This window comes from Balaenoptera musculus, chromosome 1 (assembly GCF_009873245.2).
Source record: "Balaenoptera musculus isolate JJ_BM4_2016_0621 chromosome 1, mBalMus1.pri.v3, whole genome shotgun sequence".
Classification (NCBI taxonomy): Eukaryota; Metazoa; Chordata; class Mammalia; order Artiodactyla; family Balaenopteridae; genus Balaenoptera; species Balaenoptera musculus.
Window position 1 is genome coordinate 15,777,624 of NC_045785.1, and position 26,966 is coordinate 15,804,589.

The window sequence follows — 26,966 nt, forward strand, 5'->3', positions numbered from 1 at the left end:
CCCAAAAATAAATGGATTAGGCTGTGCCTTTCTACCCAAGCAATGCTGAGGTGGGTCTCAGGCCAGACAAATGTCTCCTTGCCCTGAAGCTCACCTGTCACACACAGAGATACAGGGCTACGCCTACAAAAACATTCTACATCTCTTCCAGGGCCTCTTACCCACAACTATCCTTAGGGGTAAAGAGAATAGAGGTACCCATGATTACAGCAACGTTTTTTAAATGGCAGCACCACAAAATATACCTCCTTAGCCTGGGGAAGGCATAGTCCCTTGTTAAAGAATAACCCACTGACCAAATAAATCATGTAGACCTTGTCTGGATCCCAATTTGAATAACTGTAAAATAAGACAAAACAACAGGGAAATCTGAATATTGACTGGATAGTAAATGATATTATGGAGCTAATGTTAATATTTTCAGAGGTGATAATAATATTGTTTATGTTTTCTTTAAAAGAGTTATCACTTAGCAATAGATATTTAGGTATTTATAATATAAAGTCATTACAATACGATGTCTGGGATTTGCTTTAAAGTTGGAGGAATGGGGCATAGGAAGGTATGCACAGATGAATAAAATAACAGCCAGTTGTTGAGAATTGTTGAAGCTGGGTAATGGGTACATGGGGTTCACTATACTATTCCAATATTGTGTGTTTGAAAATTCCCATTTAAAAAAAGGCAAGAAAAAAGAAATCAGTACGAATCCCTTTATCGGCCATTTCTAACAGCAGCTTTGGGTAACAGGGCTCTGCCACTAACAAGCTGTGCGACATTGGGCAAGTCGCTCCACGTCTCGGGGACTCAGTTCACTAATCTGAAAAATGTGGCCTTTGGGTGCGATTTCTCTTGGGGTCCTAAGAAGCGAGCAGGGACCGTGGGCTTGTTGAGAGGAGCCTAAGGGCACTGGGAGACAAGGACCCAACAATCAGGGCAACGTGAACTTTAACCTCAGCTCTGACACATACGACCTGGGACCCTCACTGCCCTCTCCATGCCTGTTTTCGTATCTATAAAAATGACATTCCTATCTCATTGGTGGGAAAATTAACAAATGTAAAGAGTCTGGCACGGTGGATGATAATAAATATAAGTTTCCTTTCTTAATTATTCGCTTTTGCCCAGAACCAGCGATGTTCACACTGAGGACCACCCTGACACGCGACTCCTAGACCCTGGGTACAAAAGCGCAAGAAACTACCCGCCGCGCAAGTGCGCGCACAGCGCCCTCGCGCGCCCAGCCAGGAAACCGCCAGAGTGGCGGCCCCGCCCATTAGCGACCGCGCCTGCGCAGAGGCGCCGCCCCCGAAGTTTGTTGTTTTGCCCGGCGTCACCGACGCCTGGGGCTCCGGGGAGACCATGGCGGTGCGGCAGGCGCTGGGTCGGGGCCTGCAGCTGGGCCGAGCGCTGCTACTGCGCTTCACGGCCAAGCCTGGCCCGACCTACGGCTGGGGGCGACCGGAGCGGCCGGGCCCCGCGGCGGGCTGGGGTCGCGGGGAGCGCCCGGGCCAGGCCGCGGGACCCGGCGCGGAGCCGCGCAGGCTCGGGCTCGGGCTCCCCGGCCGCTACCGCTTCTTCCGCCAGTCGGTGGCCGGGCTGGCGGCGCGGCTCCAGAGGCAGTTCGTGGGGCGGCCCCGGGGCGGCGCGGGCCCTTGCGGCCGGGCCGTCTTTCTGGCCTTCGGGCTGGGGCTGGGTCTCATCGAGGAGAAGCAAGCGGAGGGCCGGCGGGCGGCCTCGGCCTGTGATGAGATCCAGGTGAGCGCTGGTTGCGGGCGGGGGCTGGAGCAGAGGCGGGCCGGAGTCAGGCGGGGGGGCGGGACTAAGCGCGTGGGCGGGTCCCGAGTTGGGTGAGGGGCGGGGCCAGCTGTGGGTGTGGTGAGGGGCGGGGCTGGGAGGCATGTACTGATTTGGGGCCCTGGGTCAAGGTTTATCTTGTCGGAGCTGGAATTTCTTGGCAGTCATCGGTTAAGGCTCATTTTCTTTGTTACTGATCTCCTCATACCCGGCCAGGACCTCACTTTTGTTTTACTGTCTTCCCTTCCTCAGCATGTTTTGAAAGATATGTTAATTATAGCTCCTCTTGCACCGAGGCCAGTGACTTTCCATAAATTTTCTAAAATTTACGGACAACTAAATCATAATAACACTTCTATTCCTGAGGTAGCTGTCTTCCACAATTTATGGATGAGGAAACATACTCAGAGACGTGAAAGGTGAAGTAACTTGCTGAAGTCACACAGCTAATAAAGGGCAGTGCCCCATGTCTGACTTTCCAGAGCCTGTGCCCTTAAACCACTGTGCCAGCCAGGCTGCATCCAGTTTAGCCAATTAGTGACATAACTGAAGCCACAGTAAAAAGCAAGAACAGCAGGAGAAAACAGCAGACCTAATGGGTTTTAGTTAACCTGGATAGAGTTATCAGAGGTGACTAGATACATAGGGGTTCTTAGGCTTTTTAAATGTTTAAAATAGCTCAGAGAATTCTGTTTCTGCTCAACCAAAATCTGTATTTCTTCAGAGAAACAGAGCCAATAGGATGTGTTTATAAAAAGGGAGATTTATTTGAAGGAATTGGCTCTGCCGTTCTGGAGGCTGGCAAGTCCAAAATCTGCAGGGTCGGTGGGCAGGCTGGACACCCAGGGAAGAACCATTGTTGAGTTCAAGTCTGAAGGCCATCTGCTGGCAGGATTCCCTCCTCTTCCAGGGAGGCCATTCTTCCTGGGGTTTGGAAACACTCACTGAGTTAGTACAGCCCCTGCGTTTCACAGCTTAGCGCTGAGGTGGTGGAAGGTGGGGTGACTTGCCCAAGGACACAGCTGGTTGAAAACCAAGCAGTGTCTCCCATGTTTCCTGGTTTTCAGCCCAGTTCGTGTTACTCATCACCAGAGTGTCTCACGTTTGCGCTCTGTCCCCTTTGGGGCAACAGGTGACACCTGACCTAGTCCCCAGCCTCTGTACTTGTCTTTTGCTACAGCTCAACTGGCAGAAGCCAAGGGCGGCCAACTTGACAAATCCTACTTAAAATTAGGGAGGCTGTTTTTAAACTGAGGAGCTTGACCCCCTAAGCTTACCATCCTCCATGTCCTTTCCTCACACTTCACCTTTCTGTGACTTAAAATTTTTAATTAGTTGCCAATTTAAAAAATTTGGGCATTTGACTTCTTTTGAAAGAAAATCACCAGATCTGGCAACTCTAGTGCTAAAATTCTGTATGGTGTCATACTGGGGTAGAACACTGACCAGTGCCTTTAGATGCATTTGGAAAGCATTTGGGGGGGTGGGGGAAACCTATATAAAATAGGCAAAAGACATGAATATATATTTCACCAAGAGGAGATACAGATGCCAAATAAGCATATGAAAAGATGTTCAACGTCACTAGCCATTAGGGAAATGCAAGTTAAAATACAATGTGATATCTCTGCATACTTATTAGAACAGGTAAAATTTTTAAATTAGTGATAGTAGCAAATGCCTGTGAGGATGCAGAGAAACCGGACCAATGGTGAGAATATAAAATGGTGCAGCCACTCTGGAAAATAGTCGGCAGTTTCTTAACAAAGCTAAACGTGTATTCGTTGTATGACCCAGCCATTGCAGTCTTGGGCATTTACCCAGAGAAATGAAAACTTATGTTCACACAAAAACCTGTACATGAGTAGCTGCTATGGAAAACAGTATGGCAGTTCCCCCCAAAAATTAAAAATAGAATTATCATATCCCAGCAATTCCACTTCTGAGTATATATTCAAAAGAATTGAAAGCAGGAACTTGAACAGATACTTGTACACCTATGTTCATAGCATCATTCAGAGTAGTCAAAAGGTGGAAGCAACCCGAGTGTCCGTCAGTGGGTGAAAAATAAGCAAAATGTGCTATATACGTACAATGGAGTATTATTCAGCCTTAAAAAGAAAGGAAATTCTGACACATGCTACAACATGGAGGAACTTGAGGATATTATGCTAAGTGATATAAGCTAGTCACAAAAAGACAAATACTGTATGATTCCACTTATATGAGGTATTTAGTCAAATTCATAGAGATGGAAAGTGGAGAGGGGCTGGGGAGTCACTGTTTATTGGTATAGAATTTCAGTTTTGCAAGATGGAAAGAGTTCTGGAGATGGATGGTGGTGATGGTTACACAACAGTGTGAATGTACTTAATGCCACTGAACTGTACAATTAAAATGGTTAAAATGGCCAATTTTGTTACGTGTATTTTACCACAATTCTTAAGAATAATTTTTAAACCCTGTACACAGATGTTCACGGCAGCATCATTCATAATAGCAAAATATGAAAAACCCAAACATCCTTCAGCAGGTGAATTGTTAAACAAACCCTGGTACAGCCATACAGTGGAATACTAAGCAATAACAAGGAGTCAACCATTGATAGGTAACAACCTAAATGAACCTCAAGGGCATTATGCTTAGTGAAAAAAAGTCAGTTCCAAAAGGTTACGTCCTGTGCGATTCTATTTATATAACAGTCTTGAAATGACAAAACTGTGGAGATGGAGAACAGAGCACTGGTTGCCAGGGGACTGGGACAGGTGGGGTTGGCCCAAATACAAAGAGGTGGCACAGAGGAGTTCTTCTGTGGTGACGGAACACTCCTCTGTCTTGATTGTGGTGGTGATTGCATGTATCTGTACGGGGGATAAAATTGCATAGAGTTACACGTGCGCACGCGCGCGTGCACACACGAAAGAATGCAGGTCAGAAAAGATGGTGAGGGACTTCCCTGGTGGTCCAGTGGTTAAGACTCCGCGCATCCACCGCAGAGGGCGCGTGTTGCATCCCTAGTCGGGGAACTAAGAACCCGCTTGCCGTGCGGCCAAAAAAAAAAAAAAAGTGAAAACTGAGTAAGATCTGTAGTCTAGTTAACAGTAGTGTATGTTGTCACTTTCCTGGGCTTGATATTATACTAGTACTTTATAAGATGTCACTTGTGGGAAACTGGGTGAAGGGTACACAGGACATTTTGTACTTTTTTTTTTTTTTTGCTGCTTCCTGTGTCTATAATTATTTCAAAATTAAAAGTTTTAAAACATGTATCTCATTCTCAAAACCATGGTTGCTAAAGGATTACTCTACAAGATATTGCTTCCACTCCACAGAGTTTAGAAGCTAGTTGGCAAGGCAAGACAGACTTTCGTTTTTTAAAAACATTAGAAGTTATCATACGAGGTGTATTAGCTCATAGGGTCTCAGTGCTTTAGGAATCCTCCAGAAGGAAAGGTTGCTGTGGGCTGGGTTGTCAGGACTGGTTATAGGGGAAGCAGGAGCTTGAGTTGGGACTTGATGGATGAGTAAGGATGAGCAGGTAGAGTGAAGACAGTAGAGATAGGGGGCAGGGGAGAGGAATAGTTTGGGCAAAGGTTCAGGGAGAGGCATGTGAGAGACCAGTACAGCCAGTGCAGACCAGCCTGCAGAACAATTTTCCCATGTAGGAAGTACCAGGACAAGGTACTGAATAACCTATCAGGTTCTTGAACCTGATGAGTGACACGTGAAAGCAGTGTGGTTTCATCTGGCTCAGAAGCAGGTGAAGGGAGGACGTGAGTGGGAGAGTCTGGAGCTGAGTGACTAACCAAGAAAAGGGGGGATCAGCAGATCAGACGAGATTTGAGGGGGAAGGCAGAGTTTGGGTGACTGGAGAAATGATGTCACCTGCCTGAAGTAGGCAAGAACCCCGATTTGGGGGAAGTAGCCTCTATCCCAGTGCCTCCCCACAGCACCTGCATTTCCATCTATGTCCATCAGAACTCTTGTATTCTTGTTTCCTTTCTGCAAACAGAATGGCCCACCAGATTCCTAAGAGGTAGAGACAGGAAGACAGATGTATGGTCAGGCCACTCAAGATGGCCGTCCTCTTGCTCTCTGTACATCCCCTGCTGGACCAGTCCCTGCTTCACTTACATCCTACTCACAGGAAGGTGCTTGCCCCCTGCCCCAGCTAGTGATTGTTCTAAGCCTTAGGCCAAAACAGCTCCACCTGCTAGTTTATTAAAGGGAAACATCTGCCCTCGTGATGGTCATTATCCTGAGGGGCTGTGAGGGATGTGCCCCAGTCGCCGGTTTCCCTGGTAACTGATGAGCCAACCTGATACCAATTTCCCTATAAATGGTAGCCTCCTTCACCCCCCCCCCCAAGTGAAGATTAGTGAAGATTGCTGCCGTGTCCTGCCTGCTGTCTGCCACACACGTTGGGATGTTGCTCCAGGACCTTATGCTGCAGACGTGTAAGATGCCCCGTGCAATAAACCATTGATGTCTTTGTCACTGTCTCCAGACTCTTTCTTCAGTCGTCTCAAGGCTGGGCAGATACAAGGCTTGCAGGCCTGTGGGGTGCAGTCCAACAACAGGACCTGATGACTCGGCTCCAGGGAGCCCCCTGATTTTACCCCCTTGCCTGCAAAAGCAGCCTGAGGTCATTCACAAGTGGGAGGCGTGGCTGCTGGCCACAGGCTTCTGCCCATACACAGTTCTTGGGAACCATCCAATACCTGCCTGCCGAGGTCTTTGCAGAAGGAGCCGTCTCCATAATCAGAAACCTCCAAGCTTGTGCTGGGAGCTTGACAGGCAGCAAAGGAGTGATATGCCGGCTGCAGAATTTGAGAGTTCTGACCTCTTAACTAATTCATGATGTTCTGTGTTGGGCTGTCTCGGTGACTGCAATGAAGTGACACTTCGAGAAAAATTATTCTGAGTAATGAGAGAGAAAGCAGGATGGCCTGAGCCCAGGACGAGCAGTGAAACCCAACTTGGTTGTGTTTTTATTGGCTCTTGGTCTTGTCAGTGAAGAGCTCGCCTCACTGTACCTCCCCATCCCTTCACTGAAGCCTTACTGGGCTCCCTGGCTCACGGTCCCTGCTTTTTTTCTTCACAGGCAGTTTTCACCCAGAAAAACAAGCTGCTCCCTGACCCACTGGACGCTAGACGCTGGCAGGGTTTCCGGCTGGAGGAGTATCTGATCGGGAAGTCCATTGGCAAGGGCTGCAGTGCCGCTGTCTATGAGGCCACCATGCCTGTGTTGCCCCAGGATCAGCAGGTGGCAGGGAGCATCGGGCTTCTTCCAGGGAGAGGCCCAGAGATCGTTCCACGAGGAGAAGAGGAGCAAGCCCCACTGGCCCCTGCCTTTCCCTTGGCCATCAAGATGATGTGGAACATCTCGGTAAGGGTGGGGCCTTCCATCTTTAAAGCCGGCGTTTCTCAAAATGCCGATCTTGGGGGAACCTCATGGCGCTTTTTCCCAGGCAGTAAATAGGAAACAACACAGATTCTCCACAGTACAGGTGCCTCGCGCTCTTGCACAAGAGTCGGAAGCAGCGTGTCTCAGACTGTAATATGTCCATGCATCACCTGGGGTCAGGTCAGAAGGCAGATTGTGGGCAGCTGCTGTGGGGTGGAGCCTGAGACTTCCCCTCCCTAACGAGCTCCCAGGCGATGCCCACGCTGCTGGGCCGTGAGCCACACTGAGTAGCAAGTGCCTGAAGCGTCCAGGCCGATCAGTTAATTTCAGGGCTGCAGTCTGCACTGGCCTCTCTCTCCCTGACCTGCCACGCTGGGCACGAGGGGCCGCACGCCTCCCACCGCCCCTGCAGACCCAAGGCTGGCTTGTCGCCTCTCTGCTCTCAACTCTTGCAGAACTCGAGACTTTGGGAAATTGAGTGTTTTCCCCACCTGAAAACAAAGACTTCTGTCCATTTAGAGTAATTTATCTTGCCATTACATGGGGGGTGGGAGGAGAGGTTAGGAAATTCATCAAGACCTGATGCGTTTCCTCCTGCCCAGAGCATCTTTCCAAGGCTAAGGTGGGACACAGCCACACAGCTCATGCTGGACACTGAAGGATGCAGGTTCAGGTTTCGATTTGGGGAATGGAGGTTATTCGACTATACTTCCACGCTGGGCTAATAGCTAGCAAGTAGCCAAATCCTCGGCCTAGGAAATATCCAGTCTTAGTATCAAAACTCCCACTGGTTGGGGCACGACAGCAAATGCATTTACAAAAGCTAAAAGACTTGATTCTTAAAGGATTCTTGACAGGTTTCACAAGTCCTGAGAGCTGTTCATAATGAAATGAGGAAAATAGGGTGCTTTTCCTTGTTTTTTGTTTTTTACCGGGCGATGAAGAGGGCTGTTCCGTGATTCGGCACGAGTTTATCCAGCGGGGGCTTGTCGGGCTGGGCCTGTCTGCTGAAGGGAGCCTGCGCGGGTGCGCGCTAGTGCTCGGTGGTCAGGTTTGAGCCTGGTGGTGACCGGAGGCATCTGTGGCAGGAAGAAGGGTCCCTGCCTTGATCATCTTGACATCTCCTCCTGCCGTGGGCACCTGAGCTGCCAAAGAGTGTGAGGTGTGGGAAGCGCCCTCTGGGTTGGCATGGATGGCACCTCTGCCCTCTGTCTCCCAGGAGAAGCTCAGCTTGGCTTCCCGCTCCGGAGAGGTTATCTTAGCTTGAAGGTCAAAGCCAATTCTAGGCAGTAGCCGTCCTGGTCCAGATTATAAGGAGGGCCTGGACTTGCTTGGGCCTGTGTAACCCTGGATCCATTATGGCTGTGTTCCAGGCGGGCTCATCCAGCGAAGCCATCTTTCGCACAATGAGCCAGGAGCTCGTCCCAGCCAGTCGAGTGGCCTTGGCCGGGGAGTATGGAGTCACTCACAGGTAAGCACCCATCTGCCCACCACACAGAGCAGAATCCCCACCTGTGCCCTCACCACTCAGCACAGTGTCTGACACGACACACAGTAGATAATAAAGTCTCACTGAATGACGTAGTCAGTGATGGATTTTCAGTTGGTGGATAACTGGGAAAGATTGTAGACGGTCTGACTGCGGTGGAAGATGCAGGTGGCTGACTCACCCTATGCTGGAGTAGGGAGAGAAGGCCGTCCAAAGCTGCCCAGTTCAGAACGATGGAAAACGGATCTGGTTTCTGATTCCTAAGTAATTCCCAGGTAGAAACAAATCGACCTCTGTCCCCAGCGGAGGCAACACTCACTTCACGAATAGCTGCCGTGACCTGATAGTGCCAAGAGATTTTTTTTTTAATGGCCTGTTCTCCATGTGACAGAGGAGCCTGAGAAGTCGGGAGCAGAGTCTAGCATGGTAAGTGCTAGAATGGCGTACGCTCAGGTGCTAAGGGAGCCCAGAGGTGTGTGTGTTGCAGGGGTTCGGGGCCATTCAGAAGGGCCTCTTGAAGGGACAGTTCTGCCTCTTGGAAGATGGATAGCCATTAGCTAGGCAAAGAAGTAGGAAAAGAGGCTCCCTCCACAGAGGGAAGAGTCTGGATGGCAGCCTAAGCTCACCTTGGCTTTGCAAACCCACAGGTTGTAAAAGATAATACTTGTGCCAGAGGAGACGCTGTGCTCCCTTTAATATTTGTAGACCACCAGGAAGAGGTGGCCCGCTGCGTTTTTGGTGACTTACTAGAGGGTTGGTCTGTAGATCAGAAGCAGGAAGGTGGAAATGGGGACTTTAGGAAACATACATGGAAGACCCCTTCCAGGGCTTGGAAGGCTCTAGTGTGACTGAGGGTCGGTGCAGGCCTAGGGAAGTAGCTGCTTGGGGGGCTTAGCCCTGTCCTCCTCTTCTCTGGCTTCCTTTGTAGGGAAGGGTGGGTGTCAGCTGCTTCCTAGGGGCTAAGTTTATCCTCTGGTGCTTCCTTTTGTGGTGGAAGCGTCAGCCAGCTGACATGGTGCTGCCGTGCAGACCTGCCGCTCTGCAGACTTCTACCCACTTTAGTTTTTCACAGTGTTTATCTCCATCTGTTCTTAAATTGTAGATGTCTTTGTCTATTTATTCATCGTCTCTCCGGCTGCACTCTCTGAGGGCAGGGCTTTTGTGTTTGTTTACTGTGTACACCCAACAGCTCAGTGAATGTCTGTGGAATGATTAGGTGAATATGGCAGAAGGTCTGTTACCTAAAGTACTGATGACATCAACTCTGTCTCGGGAGAAAGACTCCGAGACCCCGAGAGCACTGGGTGGATTTCTTCCTAGCCTTTGCTCATCTGGGGACCTCAGACTCAGCCCTTGTGATCTGCTCCTGTGGCTGTTTCTCCCACCTGATTTCTGATCTTCTCCCGTTTACACCCTATGCTCCACCATGGTGAATTCATATGCCCTCCCCAGATGCACACAGGCCTCTTGTGTGTGCAGTTAGACCCCCACCACAGCCTCCGGTCCTGCTCCAGTTCTCCATACACACACACACGCACACACTCCAGTCCTGCTCCAGTTCTATACACACACACACGCACACACACACACACTCCGGTCCCGCTCCAGTTCTATACACACACACGCTCCGGTCCCGCTCCAGTTCTATACACACACACGCTCCGGTCCCGCTCCAGTTCTATACACACACACGCTCCGGTCCCGCTCCAGTTCTATACACACACACACACACACACACACTCCAGTCCCGCTCCAGTTCTATACACACACACGCTCCGGTCCCGCTCCAGTTCTATACACACACACGCTCCGGTCCCGCTCCAGTTCTATACACACACACACACACACACACTCCAGTCCCGCTCCAGTTCTATACACACACACACGCCTCCCCAGCACAGCCACACGCTTCCTCTGGGCTCTCGTGTCAACCGGGCAGCGCTTTCCCACTGTGGCACTGACAGCCTTGTGCTGTGATCGTGATTCTCCCACTGGCCTTAATGGCCCCAGGCTAGGAACAATGCTTTGATTCCTTTGATCGCCTAGGACAGGGGCCCATTTGGGTGGAGTCCAGAGGAGCTGTACAAGGCCACACGGTGGACTGGCTTCAAAGCTCGGAAGTGAGGCAGCTCTGAGGACGGGGCATGTGTCGAACTCTCTGTGTTGTCTTGATGTCTCTGGGCTTCTGCTCCCTCCTCCTCCTCTGCCACCCAGCATCCTTATTTCCTACCCATGGCTACACCTCTGGCTTCCCTCAGGCCTCAAGTTCATGTGCCCAAAGCACAGTGAGGGCAAACAATACTGAAACATCGGAGTTTGGAGCAGAGAAAGATTTATTGCAGGGCCGTGCAAGGAGAAGGATGGCTCATGCCCAAAAAACCCCCAAACACCCCCAAGGGTTTCAGCAAAGCGATTTTAAAGGCCAGGTGAGGGGAGGGGGTCACAGGGTGTGTGAGTGGCTCGTGCACAGTTCTCTGACTGGCTGACGGTGAGGTGGCAGGGCGGTGTCACGGGTTCACATTATCGATCCTCAGGCGCCGGTAGGTCTGGGGGCCGTGAGCCCGTGGTCATCATGTAGTTAGCATCTTCCATATGGTGGGGGGGGGCGGTTGTCACATCTGTAAAACAGCTCAGGAATGTGCATCAGATACTGTTATCCAGGTACTTCGGAGAGGAGCTAAAGCAGAGGATTCGGGGGAAGGCCCCATAGGGTCCTGCTCTGTAACAGCATCCTTTCACCCTCAGCTCCATTGCTGACTGCCCAGTTACTGCCATGTTTCCTCACTCACTCACTCCACAAAGAGAGACTCTCCCCTTTTCCTGCCAGCCACTGGGCCTCAGACATGACTGCAGGCTTGTTGCCCTTGGGGTAGGTGCTTACCCTTAGTCCCAGCAGCTCTGAGCCAGGGGCAGGGCTGGTACACAGCAGGTGGTTTTGCAGCCCTGGTCATGCCGTCCCGAACGTGGCCATTTTGTCTGAGCGGTAGGTGTGGGCGTGGCAGCAGGTGACATCTCTACTATGAACTGGATGTGTATCCATTCACTCAAAGGTTTATTGAGCTCATACTCCATGCCAAATGTTATGCTAGAACTTGGAATCGAGGAGATTCCAGGTCCTTTACAAGCATTAACAACTTCATGAGGCATGTTACCACCTTATCCCCCTTTTGCATTTGAGACTGAGCCCAGAGAAGTTAAGCAACTTGGCCAAGGACTTGGAGTGGCAGGGGTGGGATTCAATCCCAGGCAGTCCGATTCCAGGGTCTCCTACACTGTGTTCTGCCACCTGGGATGGATGGACAGTGGACGGGGCTGGTGGAGTCACTGAATGCGATGAGTCATTGTGGCTTTTCCTTCCAAAACCAGGCTTTGCACCTGGGGCAGAGTTGATATGAGGGACTGGGCGCATAAATGCATGTCAGTATTGAATGTGGCCTTAGACTGTTATATTTCCAAGTGTCATATCTGCTACTGGCCTCATGTTTGTCCCACTTGGCTGAAAAAGAAGATCCAAGGGGGGTCCCAAGCAGCTGGCCGCACACCCCAACGTCATCCGTGTCTTCCGCGCCTTCACATCGTCTGTGCCACTGCTGCCAGGGGCCCTGCTCGACTACCCTGACGTGCTGCCCCCGCGCCTTCACCCCGAAGGCCTGGGCCACGGGCGGACACTCTTCCTTGTCATGAAGAAGTAAGTGGCAGGGGTGTGGCAGGACCTGTAGTGAGCGGTGTGCCTGGAGCCCGGGGTTGCAGGGAAGAGGGATCCCCGCCCTCTGGGAGGCCAGGCTGAGGGCGTGTCTGCCCTGTGGAGCAGTTTCCCTGTAGGACAACTTTTCATGAAAACAGAAACACGTGTTGAGTCAGAACATACTTTTCCCCTAGTGCTGTTAGTACCTTTGACTGTTGCCCCCTCTGTGCTCACCTTACCTGGTTTCTTAACATAAACTGCTCCTTCCTCCATCCCTGCACCCCTGGCATTGCCGTATGGGTTTTTAAGGAAACAAGTATCTGTACTGTTACTTTTAATATGTGAGGCCCCAGTTCTTACTTCCTAATTTCAAGATGGTGGGTGGGAACAGAAAGGATACTTGGGGAAAAAAGAAATCAAAAAGTTCAGGAAGAAAAGGAAAGGCCATCCCCCTAATAGGAAATAAGGTGCTCGTGATCTTGGTGCACAGTAGCCGAGGCCCTGTCGCCCTCTCTGGCAGCTACTCCTGTACCCTGCGCCAGTACCTTCGTGGGCACAGCCCGAGCCCCCGCCTGGCCACCGTGATGACTCTGCAGCTCCTGGAAGGGGTGGCTCACCTGGTGCAGCAGGGCGTCGCACACAGAGACCTGAAATCCGACAACGTCCTCGTGGAGCTGGACGCAGGTAGGTGCCCCGCTGCACCTCCAGGCGGTCCAGGGCACGCTGGACTTTAGGTCTGGGGACATTTAGGAGCCTTTGGGTCTTTTTTGATTTTTATGTTCTAAGTTGTTGTGTCTTAGCTCTGTACACAGGAGATGAGCACTCCCTCCTTCAAGATGGAGGTTTTTGTTCTCTGTGTAGGAGCCGCGGAGCGGTGGTGAACGGTTCCCAGGTTCCTTTCGGTTGTCCGCTTACAGAACAGAAACCTCAGTGGCAGACATTTTCTTGAATAAAGTGAAAGAGAGGTAGACTTTAGCTTAATATAAGAAAGAATTTTCAAACAGTGAGCACTGCTTGAATGTCAGCCCAGCTGCCCCTGGCAGTGAGCTCCCCGTCACTGGAAGCACTCAAGTGAAGCTGGATGGCCACTTGCCTGGGGATCCTGTAAAAGAGTCATACCTCTGGTCAGTTTTGAACTAGAAGGTTAAAGATAACTAAATATACATTTCTAAGGAACTGGCTTTTTAAAGGAAGTCTGTATGAATCCTTTTACAAATAACTAATTCATAACGCACCTATTTTTTAGGTTTGGATTTGAGGTTTCCAGTTCAAAGACTCTTGGCGGTCATTTGAGCCAGCACCACCTGATGAGTAAAACAAGAGCTGCTCCTTCAATCTTGGGAGAGCTCCAATTACTAGATTATTTAGATTGAGCCAAATTTTATCCCGTTCTTTGCCTGGGGACCTTGATTTCCTAGAGGCACATCTGTACTTGTGTGGCTGGCCCCGCTCGGCTCTCCAGCGAGCGGGCAGCTGTCCAGGCCTTGCTGGCCTGTGCTCCTGGGTCAACACGGAGTCCCTGTGAGCCCCTCGTACCCACATCCAGAGGGTGGCTTTAGTGGAAACATAGGACCTCGGGGCGGAGGGGTTGGTGGGGAGAGGCTCGGCCACTCACCTCTGCCTGTCCGTCTGCAGACGGCTGCCCCTGGTTGGTGATCACAGACTTCGGCTGCTGCCTGGCTGACGAGCGCGTCGGCCTGCGGTTGCCTTTCACCAGTTGGTATGTGGACCGTGGTGGAAACAGCTGCCTGATGGCCCCTGAGGTGAGTCCTGCTGAGTGTGTCAGGCGCCGTCAGCAGAGCCTCTCCCACCAGGTCTCCTCACTGTTTACTCAACACTTTCATCTTCTCTGACCCACAATTTATCATTAGTCCCTTCCCTGCCTCTTTGCTTACATCTGGATCTGTCTGATGTTCCAGGAGATGTGAGTTTTGTCATCAGCCCAAAGCAGAGCTGAGCAGATTCTCCTGCATCTGAGCTACAGTTCACTCAGGTTCTGGGTTCCCTGGGACAGAGTTCAGATTAGTCTGTGAATCGGGTGCCGTGCAGGAGCATGAATAGTTTAGAAGTACCAGCAGCATGACTGCTCACTGGTTGCTTTCTGAGCAGGTGTCCACAGCCTGCCCTGGCCCCAGGGCAGTGATCGACTACAGCAAGGCTGATGCCTGGGCGGTGGGAGCGCTCGCCTACGAAATCTTCGGGCTCCCCAATCCCTTTTACGGTCAGGGCAGGGCCCACCTTGAAAGCCGCAGTTACCAAGAAGCTCAGCTGCCAGCGCTGCCCGAGTCGGTGCCTCTGGAGGCGAGACAGCTGGTGAGGTCACTGCTCCAGCGAGATGCCAGCAAGGTGAGGCCGTCCCCAGGTTTACAGGGATTGTGTGGATGGAAACCTCGGTTCATGTTCCAGAGTAAAGGTCAGGGTTGGGCAAGCACTAGAGTGACAGGCGGCTCCTCTGTCTTACAAAGGTAAAGGCCAAGTATAGGAGAATACAAAGTAGACTTGCGTATAGATAGGAGTATGGGAGCTGGCCACCAAATTAGTCAGGATTCCAGCAGTTCAACTCCTCTTGGTTTTAGTTGCTTAAAGTTACTCAGAGGGAAAGAGATGCAGTTTTAAGAAACGTGTAATGAAGATGTAGCTTAAAGAATCAGCTGAGATCTAATCAGACAGATGTGATGACATCTCCTAAGAGATCTGGACATTGTGAAATTACTACAAAGGCTAACATATTTGAAACCTGAATTGGAGTGGCAGGTCCGGTTGAGGTGGCATGTTTAGTGGAAACAGCCTGGACAGACCAGGGCTCAAACTCCTGTCCTACCACTTACCCCTCACCCCTCACCAAGTGCTGCAGGCTGTCATGGTCACGGTAGGTGCTCGCTGCTGCCCGTCATTAAGTCATGACAACTCCCCTCACCCCAGACACGGCTCCTGGGCCTTCCAGGGTGCGGAGGCTCTTCCAGCAATGCACACTGCCCCCCGCCCCCCCCCCCAATTTGTACCCATGGAAAAGCCGGGGAGTGTGTGTCAGGTGAGTGCAGGGTATTGTAGGAGATAGAAGGGTGGAGAAGAATTTGCTCGGGGCCAGAGAAGGGAAGGCCCTGCATCGAGGATGCATTAACAAAGCAGGCTGTGGGTGAAGACTTTGTCACAGGTGTTCTAAGCGTCAGCTTCCCTTCCTGTTACAGAGGCCATCTGCCCGAGTGGCTGCTAACGTGCTTCATTTAAGCCTCTGGGGTGAACGTACTCTAGCCCTGAAGAACCTGAAACCAGACAGGATGATCGGCTGGCTCCTCCAGCAATCAGCCGCCACTCTGCTGGCCAGCAGGCTTGCAGAGAAGAACTGTGTGGAAACAAAAATGAAGATGTTATTTCTGGCCAACCTGGAGTATGAAGCGCTGAGTCAGGCAGCCCTCCTCCTCTGCTCGTGGAGGGCGGCCCCGTGACAGCCGATGTAACTGGTGAATTACTAAAAGGACTTCCAGTATCTGTGTCGTGATGGTCTGTGAATGCTGAGGGAGGGGCTCCTAGGTGAGGGGTGGGGGAGTCGGTCAGGAGAAAAGATGGTGCAGGGCGGGCCAGTCAGGCAGAGAGAAGGCCTCGGGTTTGGCAAGCGGAAGGAACAGCTTGAGTTCACAGTCTAGCTACTAACTAACTCGCTCAAGCAGTGTGATTCTTTATGCATCATATAACCTGTGTGGACTGAAGTTCTCTTACCTCTAAAATGAAGAAACTGGTCTAGCTAGAGGTCGGCAAACTTTGTCTGTAGAGGGCCAGTACTCAGGCTGTTGCAGCTACTCAACTCTGCCGTTGCAGCGCAAAGGCAGCCTTAAATATGTAAACAAGTCAGTGTGGCGGCTTCCCAATAAAGCTTCATTTAGGGACATTGAGATTTGGATTTCACGTGTCACTAAATAGTCTAAATTGTTTTCAACCACTTAAACGTAAAAACTGTTCTTAGCTTGCAGGCCTACAAAAAAGAGGCAGCAGGCCAGACTGACCCACAGGCCAAGTTTGCCAACCCCTCGTCTAGACGAATTCAGAGGGCCTAACTAACTCTAAAAAGAAGCGCTGGCTAATCACTAGGCCCCTTTGTGTATCAGCGCTAAAAATGTGACTCTGCATACAAATCCAAAGGAATGAGCCCACTGTACCAGGCGAGGGGCTACTCGGGTGTAAGCTGCTGACCAAAAAGTCCCACCTTAAGCTTGTGTCCTGTCTGCACAGACCTCTGAAAAGTCAGTGACCGAGCAGGTGAGGCCGAGCAGAGGCGGGTTAGACCTGCGTGCCACGTTAGTCTGCGTGTTACCTGCGCTGAGGCAAACGTTCGCACAGGTCAGGGTATGCAGGTACCAGAGTGAAAAATGCTGAAGTAAGGCCCGAGATGTGGGAGCCTCTGCACTTCAGTCACGCGTCCTGGAACAGCTCTGAGGGTGGTCTGGGGGAAGCGTCGCCACGGAGCTCGTCCAGCTACTGAATTGAGTCTAGCAGAGCTAACATGACTGATGAAATGGGAATTAACAGGGCAGTGTTTTAAACTTGCTGATTTTCCCCTTCTGACTAGCGTTTCTTACAGGAATTGTGAAGAATTAAATGCATATTTACAACTGCAGAACATGTATGTGCCTGGAACTGAATACTTGGCTTTGAGAGTGATTCTTATACCACAAAGACAAGAAACGATCAATAACGGGGAAGGGATTTTATATACAACTTTACACATGCTTTTTAGGAACACAATTATTGCCTAAAGCAAGGTGAACAAAATTTAAGGTTCTTTTCAACCAAGCAGTTCTGTAATTCTGTTACAAAGTCAAGCACTGTTGATTTCCTAGATTTCCCATTTCAGTGATTTCCCCACTGGCCTTTATTAACCTTATTTTATCCCTTGACGTTTAGAAGCTCTGTCATTTCCAGTCTTCAGCAAAACTAAAAAAGGCCCACTTACTTACTGTTTTGTATCCAGTCATTTCTCAGCAGCACCCACACCAGCAAAGCACAATGGGGGCCAGATGAAGTTTGAGGGCGATGTTTCTCTTTATTTTAGAAATGAGAGCTGACTTCACATGTGAAAAACACACTTAGCATTCAAGGTGGAAAAACTCAGAAATTATTCCCTAACCCCCCAACCCCTTGGTACTCGATGTTCCATCTCCCGCTGAGGTAAGCTGTGCCACTGTCCGTAGCTTTAAAAAAACAAAACCCCCCAGAAAAACCCACCATAGAGGGGAGAAAAAGCAATCCTATAAAAACCCTCCATCTCTGTTGTAAGGAGTCCGGGGCGCCGGCCCCTCAGTCAGACTTCTCCTTCTCCTTCATGTGTAAGAAGACGATGCTGAAGATGAAGAGCCCCACCATCATGGAGAAGGCGCTGGCGTAGTAGGGATAGGCCGAGGGGATGAAGCGCTCGTACTGCGTGTGCTGCAGGGGCCGCACTGACACCTGCGACACGACAGAGGTGGCAGGCCCTGGCCACGCGGAGGCCCAGGCGGGGCAAGCGCTGGCTGGGGACGGGGCTGCGAGCCGGCTTACCTGAGTGGAAGAGTATAAGTGTGTGTAGCCTAGCCGGTTGTAATCCACTTTGAACTGGAACACGCCGTACACGTCAGGCAACTTGAACTGGACGCTGTACTTGCCAGCTGGGGAAGAGCCGAGACACGTAACCAGGAGGGGCTTCCCACGGCATCTGTCGGCCGCACAAGAGCCAGCCCCAGGCAGGGACAGGCTTCCCAGAGTTTTCTCTTGCAAGAATTGCACTCACCGTTCCTCTTCAAGAAGGTCCTCACAAAAGGATCAATGCGGACAAACTCCAGCTGAATGTCATCACCATCAAAGGGGACCCACTTGCCGTCTGAGAGCTGCTCAATCACGATGCTGTACTCCTGAGGCGAGAGGCCGGTTAGCCGGGGTGGCCGGGGACTGGCGGGGCGCCCCCAGCCCTCAGCTGCACTGAATCCCCACCGTGAGTCTGGCAGGAACCCCCAGGAGTTCTGAAAACCTGGGCAAGCCCCACCCACCACCCCTGGACAGTGATGGAGGACGCCGCCCAGCCGGCTCACCCCTCTGACTCGTACCTGCACCCCTTTACAAGCCCGTGGAAGCCTGCACCCAAACGCTGCCCTCCCCGAATGCAGCGGGCACTCCTGGGCATCCCTGCTTCCATATTGACCGCTCTCGCCTTTCCCTACTTCTCTTCCTGACAGCTTCACCCTCAAGACCCAACTCAAATGTGGTTTCTCTCGTGAAATCCGCTCCTAGCAGAGTGAATCAGCAAAGCCCCTCCCACCCCTGCATTCCCACAGCGAAAGCACACCTCCTCCAAAGAAGGCCGCCTGTTAGGATACGGGTTTACTTGCCAGGCTCTCAACACCTCAACTGACTTTCTTACAGTGAAGATGAACTTATTCAGCCTTATTTAGGCCCCTCAGGCCCGACACAGAAATGTTCAGTAAGTGCTTTTGAGCGGAATCAACTTGGCCAAAACCCGGGGGCCCTCCCGCTCCAAGGAGCTCTTACCACTAGGTCAGTGACAGTGTAGGCGTTGGGCGGGGCTGTCTCGCCCACCCGATGATGGGACACAGGCCCCACACGCAGGACACCCTCCTCCTTGAACACCCAGCGGGAAAGCGCCACAGCTAGCTCGTAGTTGCCTGTCTGGGAATACCTGCAGAAGGGGAAACGGAAGAGGCTGGAGCGCTGGAACCAGCTTGCTTCCAGTGGCGCCTGGTAAACCAATCACTATCCACCAGGATAAACCACACACAGCCAATTTCTGCCTAGAGGCCATACACATCTAGGGATGCTGGTGAACAGGAACACAGGAAAGGATAGGTGCAAGGTGTTGCTTTGGATGTCACCTGCACAATAAATACACAATTATCGAAACATCTCCAGATAAGCCGTCACTACCCTGAAAAGTCTGGACTACCAACACCAACAATATAAAGTCTTCAAATAATTTGAAAGCACCTGAAGATACGTAGCCTCTGACACTTTTAGCTAAAAGCCTCCTTCCTCCCCATCCACGCAGACCTACCGCCCAGACCACACCCCTAAGGCTACCTCTGGGAGCCGGGCGCGGCTTTCTGCACCGCCGAGTTGAAGAAGGCGTCGCTGAAGAAGTCAAGGGAGCCGCTGAAGATGACCCGGGCGTTGTTCCTGGCCTGCAGCCCCGCGATCAGGAGGGTGTTCTTCCCCACGGCATGGGGGTACTGGGAACGACACGAGGCCGTGAGCCAGGAGAGCCAGGGCGAAGGACCAGCAGCGGGGCCTCAGGACCACCCGGACCCCAGCTGAGGGCAGAAGCTGAGACCCACCCCCCTCCCCCGCTGCCGCCCTCGTCCCCCTCCCACCAACTTCTCATGTCACTGCCTCAGAGACAGGTGCTCTCCTGCTTGCTTCTCGTTTTCAAACAAGAAGTGCTCTGCTACCAGGCCCAGGCCCAGGAGGCCTCAAGGCTGCGAAGGCCCCTCACCTGGGTGATGGGTTTATCGGGGAAGAAGGAGTAGGAGGTGGAAGAGCCCGTCAGGATGTCCAGCACCAAAGGATTGTCAGGATCAGCCACCATCCTGTAGAAGGAAAAGAGAACAGTCCAACCCTGACCCCAAGAACGGAGCCCAAAGGACCTGGGGTCCTCCAGGAGCCATTTCTTCACAAGAATTAATCCTACTTTTAACAGCCAAACACCTAGCTCTCTTCTTGCTGTAACAACGGAGTCTAACTCTTAATGTCACATGTTAATCTCATCCACATCCTCTGGGGGAAGGAAAGCCCCCCAACAGTCACAAGTTTGGGCTGGTTTCCTGACAAAAGAAAGCAATTCCTCCTTCCCCCCGGGTTTCTGCGGGCTTCTCGCTGCTCACTCACCCGACACCTCGAAAGAGGATGGGATTCAGAGACGACTTCCCCACGATGGTCGGGGCCTTGAGCAGGTTCTCCGTGTCAGCCACGACGAGCGTATGCTGCAGGGGCAGAGGGAAGACGGGGGTCAGGAAGAGGCACCCCAAGCCACGGAGCCTCTCCGGACTCCCTCCCGGTTTCTAGGCTGAACTTTGCTATTAAGGCCTGAAACCTGGAAGGTGACAGTCCTGATTACCTGGCCAAGGTCTGAGATGTCATAGTTGTGATGGTCGATGACAGCTGTTTTCTCCTCGTCAAATTCGATCCCACACTCACTGCCCAGCTCTCGAAGAGGGTCACCTGTGGCACAGACGCAAGAGATGCCTGACTGACCGTAAGGCGGGCCCTGGGCTAAGCAGTGCCCCTCGTCCTAGCGTCCTCACGAGCCGCTCTCTACCAGTCAGCCCCGGGGCCCTGCAGCTTCAGCTGGCAGGGCGCAGCACCCACTGGACCCCTGGTGTTCTGCCTGCGGGAGTCGGACCCTGAACTGACAAGTGCCACCACCTGGCCCTCTCCCTCCGCAAGCACAGTGACCTTGGTTCTTCGAAGAAACCTCCTTGGAAGCAAAATGACTGCCGCGGGCGAACTTGATCTGGATGAGCCTGGGCTTACAAGATTTCTCTCTTCCTCATCATCGCCCCACCAAGAACCCCACCCAGTATGGTTTTAAAAACCTATCAACACTGGAAGAAATGAAACAAGACTGGTCAGTGGTGTTCACTGGTGCAGCTGGGTGGTAAGTACACGGGATTCGGAACACTGGAACTCTCCTCTCCCTGCTTCTACGTATCTCTGAAAATGTCCGATGTAAGAAACACAAAAATAATCTGTCAATCCTCCCCTCTTGCCTTCTTTTCGTAAGAGAAGAGCCACCAAAACAACACGAAAGAAACAAAGGAAAAAGACAAAAACAGAAGAAAGGAAAAACAAACAAACAGGGACCCCAGTCCTTTAAAGGACCCACTTCTCATCTCATGGGCTCCGGTCACAGGAAAGCACAGGAGGGACCAAATGGCACTGGAGTTCCCTCACTCCCTCCCTGGCTGAGGCCCCGCTCCGTGAGTGCCAATTTAGCAGCTTCCATTTGTAAAGCTCTCTAAGCTCCCTGGAGAAATGGTGGAAAACACCAGAACTTCCCAGGTCAGACTTACCAATGTCTGAGCTGGCAGCTACAAGGACACGGCCTCCACCGTCGATAAAGGTACTGATGGTCTCCACATTGATATTTCCCCCGAAATCTGAAAGAATCACCAGACGCGTGACCCAGAAGTTTCCTCTAACTGCTCCTCTGACATTTGGGCGGGGAAGGTGGCCCGCAGACCAGCCGCAATCAATCACGGGATAGCACCCTCTGGAGGCCCAAAACGAGAGGGACCTTTACCATGCATGCCCCAACACAGGGCAATTCTCCCAGCTTCCCCAGTGTGAAGAGCCAAAAATAATGGCTCAAATTGATAAACCTTTAGAAGTACAAGTGAAATAATCAAACACCTACCAATTATAGCTGTCAAGTTAGTCATACATATTTCAAGTCACACATAAACTGTTCATCTAGAAATGTCACATTTTCCCACTCACATTTCATGAAACAATTTCATTCAAACTTATCACCTGCACCTTTCACATCAGTATCTTTGTCTTCACTTGAGCCACTTCTGGGGTCACCTAACACAGTTTTCCAGGGCCCATCAACTTCACTTCCATCTAAGCCATCTGAGAAACAGCCCTTTTGAATTTGAGGATGATGCTGTCACTTGACACTAGGACGCCTCTGCCTGACATGAGAGGTTTTTTCCCTATTAATCCTACAGATTTAGATCCAGGACAGCCACAACAGGACCACTTCACATACTGTTTGAAAGTGATCACCAAAAAGGTGCATTAATTTCCAGCACCTGTAGTTGCGAGAGCATACCCTTTTTTAGTCAGTCAGCTGGGACAGCCACAAGCATCCGGAACTAGCACTGAGAGGGGCTACTGCAGGCTCCTGAGTCTTCCCCGAAGTGCGCCCTGACATTCAACATAAAGTAATGGCGGGAGTGCTTAGTAATTCACTTATTCATTACATGAAAATTATTTCCTGTGTGCTGAGAAGAAAAAGGGGGGAGAGGGGCTGTAATACGTGTACGCTGATCAGGGAAGCCCTTGGGAGAGCACAGTGCCTTTGAGCAGGTGTGAGAGCGAGCTGGGCAGATGGGGGCGCGAGCATCCCAGGCATTGAGAACGACAGGGGCAAGGTCCCCGAAGCGGGGAACAGGTCACCAGCGAGGAGCCCAGCGTGGCTCCACTGGAGAGAGCAAAGCGGCGAGAAGCAGCAGAGCAGGCCGGTTCCTGCAGGCTCTGTAGGCCCCGTGACGACAATGGCCATGCGGAGGAGCCACTGGAGGGCTTTTGAGCAGGAGACCAACGTGATCTGTTTATATCTTTAAAGGGTGGTTCCGGCAGCTAGGTGGGGAGTGGGGTACAGGGGGTGAGGGTGGAAGCAGAGTGATGGGTTAGGGGGCCACTGCGATCCCCCAGGCGGTGAAGGGTGGTGACTGGGCCACAGGGGTGGAGGGGTGGAGGGCAGGTGGGAAGGGGAAGAGGGGAGGTGGGAAGGGGAAATGGGGAGGAGGGACGGGCCTACACCTGCATTCTGAAGGCCAAGCCTGATGTGGGGTGTGAGAGGGAGAGAGGCACTAAGGACAACCCCCCAAGATTTCTGGCCTGAGCAACTGGAAGGTTGCAGGTACCACTTACTGGGACTGGACACAGAAGTCTGTCCATTACATCCACCAGGCAGTCAGAAATGAGTCCACAATATAACTTTGTGAAGATGTGAATAGGAGAACGGCCCTCTTTTCTGCGGGGTAATTTTCAGGAGAAAAAACTAAAAGCGTCATGCCTTTCCATCAGGCATAGACGGAACATCTTGTGTGTGGGGACTCAACCCCTCACAGCACGCTAAGCCATCCATCCACCCTCCTCCAGAGAGGCCAGGCAGATCCTCAGACAACACAAAGACAGCTTCGTGGTACAGCACAGTGGTTCCCAAGCCAGACGACTGTGCTGCTCAGGGCAATGCCCGGAGATGTTTCTCGTCACGAGGGGGAAGGAGGCTACTGCCATCTGCTGCGTAGGGGCCCAGGACAGCGCCCACAACACAGAATTGTCCAGCCCAAAACGTCAAGAGTGTTGCCATTGAAACTCTAGCATAGTAACACAGGCTATGAAATTGAGATACCCGGACTTCGATCCAGGCAATCCCTTCACCTTTCTGAGCCCGTTTCCCCATCTGTAAAACAGGAGCCCAGTGTTTCCTGGGTGCAGAGGATGTGCGAAGGATCCTTCTCCTGTAGCCGTTACTGCGTGTGCCTTGGGAGCTTCCGGGTCCCAGAGGGCAAGGAACCCACCGATACATGGAGACGGGAACCAGGCTGGCGTCCTCACACCTAAGGGGACCACGGTGGTAGCACAGGAGGGCCCTCGGGGCGGGGGCCAAACCCTTACCCTGAACCCAGCCCCCAGCACGGTGGCCTCCTCCCTGGGCGCCCAGGAGGGTTTCCTGTGACAGCGTTCCCCACCCTGCAGGGCAGACAGGGTGACAACAGATGTGGGGCAGGGCTTCAAACAGCACTGCATCTCAGAGACGTCGTTCCCTTTCCAATTATTTTTTCAGCCTTCTCGATCAAAGAGAATGGTCACAGTCCGATACTGGTCTTAACGCGTCTCTAAGCTAGCTCACCTCCTCTTTTAAGAGGGCGCCTCGGGCCCAAAGCCTTCAGCAGACTGAGAATCAGCTAGAACTTGACAGCACTGCATTCACTCTATTTACAGGTACCCGCTACTGACAGCAAACGATGGCACTGGCTTTCCACTTGCAGCGGTGATCATGGGTTCATTACTAGTTTCCTTTTAAAGTGGTATTTTAGTGTTTTGTTTTGTTTTGTTTTTTTAAAACGTACTTTCTGTTCTTATCAACTCATGACCAATCTTTTTTTTTTTTTAAACCCCACATTTGTTTATTTATTTATTTATGGCTGTGTTGGGTCTTTGTTTCTGTGCGAGGGCTTTCTCTAGTTGCGGCAAGCGGGGGCCGCTCTTCATCGCAGTGCGCGGGCCTCTCACTATCGCGGCCTCTCTTGTTGCGGAGCACAGGCTCCAGACGCGCATGCTCAGTAGTTGTGGCTCACGGGCCCAGTCGCTCCGCGGCATGTGGGATCTTCCCAGACCAGGGCTCGAACCAGTGTCCCCTGCGTTGGCAGTCAGATTCTCAACCACTGCGCCACCAGGGAAGCCCTTTTTTTTTTTTTTTTTAAAGCAGGTCAATTTGAAGAAAAACTTTATTAGCACAAATGACATGGAAAATGGTAAAAATCATGAAGGGAGTATGGAATTGACTGAGGTGTATGAAGCAGTGGTTTAGGCTCCGCCGTTTCTCCCACCAACAGCAGCCTACCTCAGCCTCCTCCCAATCCGCCGCCACTGCTTCCCTCCCTCTCAGAGACACTCCCGAGCACAACCTGGGCGGTTCCGCCACTCCATCTTGGACATCCCGACACGTGGTTTGGTAACTCCTTTCAAGTCCTTATTTTTAATTATTTTTATTTCCTCAGAGACACACTGAAAAACTCCTCAAGGGCAGGCTCTCTGTCACTCTTCGGTACCGATTTCAGAGTTCCACCACAGCAGCAACCTGGCAAACGCCAATTAACCTGCTAAAGGCTCCATTCGCCTGCCTAGTGACTTGAAGATTTTAACTGGTACTACACTTGCCTCCAAAAAGCCAATTCCAAAGGCACATGCTGCAGGGGAGGTGGGGGCAGCTCGATAAGTAAAGGGAACTTGGGGAAAATACGTCAGGGATTTGGCAGAACCCCGTCTCACACAAACCACAGAGCATAAAGTCGATGCCAGTGAAGTGAAAGCCTTCCTAAGCTTCATCAACTGAAGGAAGAGATGGCAGTACTGTCTTACCCCGGACAGGGACAACCTGCGTCCTCTGAGAAAAAGATCAACTGAAGCCACTAAAGAAGAGAACGACTGGGATGCTCACAGAAAAAAGCAGGACAAAAGGGAAACAGCCAAAGGAACTGGGGATACTGAGTCTGGAGAAGAAACAACTGAATGGGCCCTGATTATGTGAAGGTTATGTCTGTAAGCAAAATAAGCATTAGACCTATTCTCTAAGGCCCTGGGGAGTATCAGAAACCCTTTCTCTCCCTGCCCCCAAATAAACAAAGCAGGAAGTGGGAGACAAATTCCAGTTAAATATAAGAACTTCTTAACAGAGCTGTCCAGTGGTGGAGTGGGTTGCCTCATAAGATAGTAAGCTCTCCGTCACAGGAATGTCAATTGGAAAATCGAGTGAAGATGTTCATTCTGTTCAACAACCAGCCTTCTGCTAAGCCCTGGACATATCCACCCAGCCGCAAATGGGGGGTAAGACTAGGTAATCACTAAAGGTTCTTTTCAGCCTAACTATGACTCCATCTGAATTCTTAGGGTCAACTACCATCAGTGCCCCTTTACAGCAAACCATATTTATAGCACGCCATTTCCTCTTTCCACACAGGCAAACCCAATGCGGGGTGGGGGGAGTGTCCATCTTTCTTATCAGGCCCTTTAACAGAGAAAACTCCCTTCCCTAAGTAGCAGAGCCAGGAGTTCTTTTTTTTTTTTGGTCCCACCAGGCGTCGTGTGGGATCTTAGTTCCCCGACCAGGGACTGAACCCGCACCCTCGGCCGTGAAAGCACACAGAGTCCTCACCACCAGACCGCCAGGGAATCCCGAGCCCGGAGTTCTACGGTCTGCAAAAACACTTGATCCCACAATCCTCAGCTGTGTCTTTTGGAAAGGAGATGTCCTCTCCTAAGCCCAGGTTAGAAGTTAACATTTTCCTCTTCTCTGGTGGCAGCAGCGCCCAAGGCTGGCGACTCACCCCATCCCAGAACATGCCCAAGATCCTGAAGAAAGGGATAAATCAGTCCTGGGCCTCGAATCCCAGTTCTGGGAGCGACCGGCAGCCCTTACCTTCTACCGAAGGGGAGAAGATGATGAGATTGTCATAGAGGAACTCCCCGTACTTAATGAGGGACAGGCTGGGGTCATCTGCGGTCTTGAATGTGAGTACAAAGCCCCGATCTGGAGAAGAAAACAGCGAGCTGAGGCAGACGGGGACGCAAAGGGAAACCACCGCTGCAGACAGAGATCATGACCGTTCTCCGCCCCCACCCTCCCGCCCCACTAGAGGCAGGTCAGACCTGGACGGCCAGCTCATGGAAAACGAGTGGGAGGGAGGGCGGCCAATGTCCTCGGGCTTGGGGACCTTTCCAACCCCAAACTTTCACCTGCCGCCCTCCCGGGCCCCAGTCTCACCCTTCAGGCTCCGGAAGAAAAGCGAATGCGTCTCCCGCAGGTTGAGGTTGTCCAGCAGCACCAAGGTGCGGGGGCCGCTGGCGCCGACCAGGCCAAGCAAGGGCAGCAGCAGACACAAGAGGGACCAAGCACGGGCCGCGGCGCCGAGCCCCATCTTCCTGCTCCTGCCGAAGAACCCAAGCACCTGGACACCGGAAGTGCCCCTTCCACAGTCGCCCAATCGCGGCCCGTGGTCGTGGAGTACCACCCGGAAGTGATCCGAGTACGTCGGGGCTGGGCGTTCGGAGCCGCTGCTCGGACCGGTGAGGAGCGGGGAGCGCGGCCGGAAGTG

The 26,966-nt window shown here is 51.8% G+C and overlaps 2 protein-coding genes across 3 annotated transcripts; one reads left to right on the forward strand and one right to left on the reverse strand.

Moving 5' to 3' along the window:
- The first annotated feature begins 1,311 nt into the window (after nucleotides 1-1,311).
- PINK1 (PTEN induced kinase 1) lies at nucleotides 1,312-16,997 on the forward strand. Of its 2 annotated transcripts, none has more exons than XM_036847098.1 (8): nucleotides 1,312-1,758; nucleotides 6,902-7,186; nucleotides 8,578-8,675; nucleotides 12,202-12,381; nucleotides 12,899-13,062; nucleotides 14,014-14,141; nucleotides 14,488-14,724; nucleotides 15,567-16,997. In XM_036847098.1, the coding sequence occupies exons 1-8, from the start codon at nucleotides 1,363-1,365 to the stop codon at nucleotides 15,822-15,824; spliced, it is 1,746 nt and encodes a 581-aa protein (XP_036702993.1). In that variant the 5' UTR covers nucleotides 1,312-1,362; the 3' UTR covers nucleotides 15,825-16,997. The 2 variants fall into 2 exon arrangements, with proteins under 2 accessions (XP_036702993.1, XP_036702983.1); XM_036847088.1 differs by having other exon boundaries at nucleotides 1,313-1,758; nucleotides 12,199-12,381.
- Nucleotides 16,998-17,065: 68 nt separating this feature from the next.
- DDOST (dolichyl-diphosphooligosaccharide--protein glycosyltransferase non-catalytic subunit) lies at nucleotides 17,066-26,930 on the reverse strand. The gene is made up of 11 exons (XM_036847109.1): nucleotides 26,636-26,930; nucleotides 26,291-26,401; nucleotides 21,429-21,515; nucleotides 20,474-20,577; nucleotides 20,245-20,339; nucleotides 19,853-19,946; nucleotides 19,441-19,589; nucleotides 18,895-19,042; nucleotides 18,140-18,260; nucleotides 17,911-18,017; nucleotides 17,066-17,820 (listed from the first exon to the last, which is right to left on the reverse strand). The coding sequence occupies exons 1-11, from the start codon at nucleotides 26,787-26,789 to the stop codon at nucleotides 17,671-17,673; spliced, it is 1,320 nt and encodes a 439-aa protein (XP_036703004.1). The 5' UTR covers nucleotides 26,790-26,930; the 3' UTR covers nucleotides 17,066-17,670.
- Nucleotides 26,931-26,966: the final 36 nt, after the last annotated feature.

Coding starts and splice junctions, on each gene's coding strand:
- PINK1 (XM_036847088.1), top strand. CDS start 1,363: ATGGCGGTGCGGCAGGCGCTGGGTCGGGGCCTGCAGCTGGGCCGAGCG. Junction 1,759..6,901: donor CGGCCTGTGATGAGATCCAG/GTGAGCGCTGGT, acceptor TTTTCTTCACAG/GCAGTTTTCACCCAGAAAAA. Junction 7,187..8,577: donor AGATGATGTGGAACATCTCG/GTAAGGGTGGGG, acceptor GCTGTGTTCCAG/GCGGGCTCATCCAGCGAAGC.
- DDOST (XM_036847109.1), bottom strand. CDS start 26,789: ATGGGGCTCGGCGCCGCGGCCCGTGCTTGGTCCCTCTTGTGTCTGCTG. Junction 21,516..26,290: donor CTTCTCCCCTTCGGTAGAAG/GTAAGGGCTGCC, acceptor TGATTCTTTCAG/ATTTCGGGGGAAATATCAAT. Junction 19,043..19,440: donor GCCGCGCCCGGCTCCCAGAG/GTAGCCTTAGGG, acceptor CCCCTTCTGCAG/GTATTCCCAGACAGGCAACT.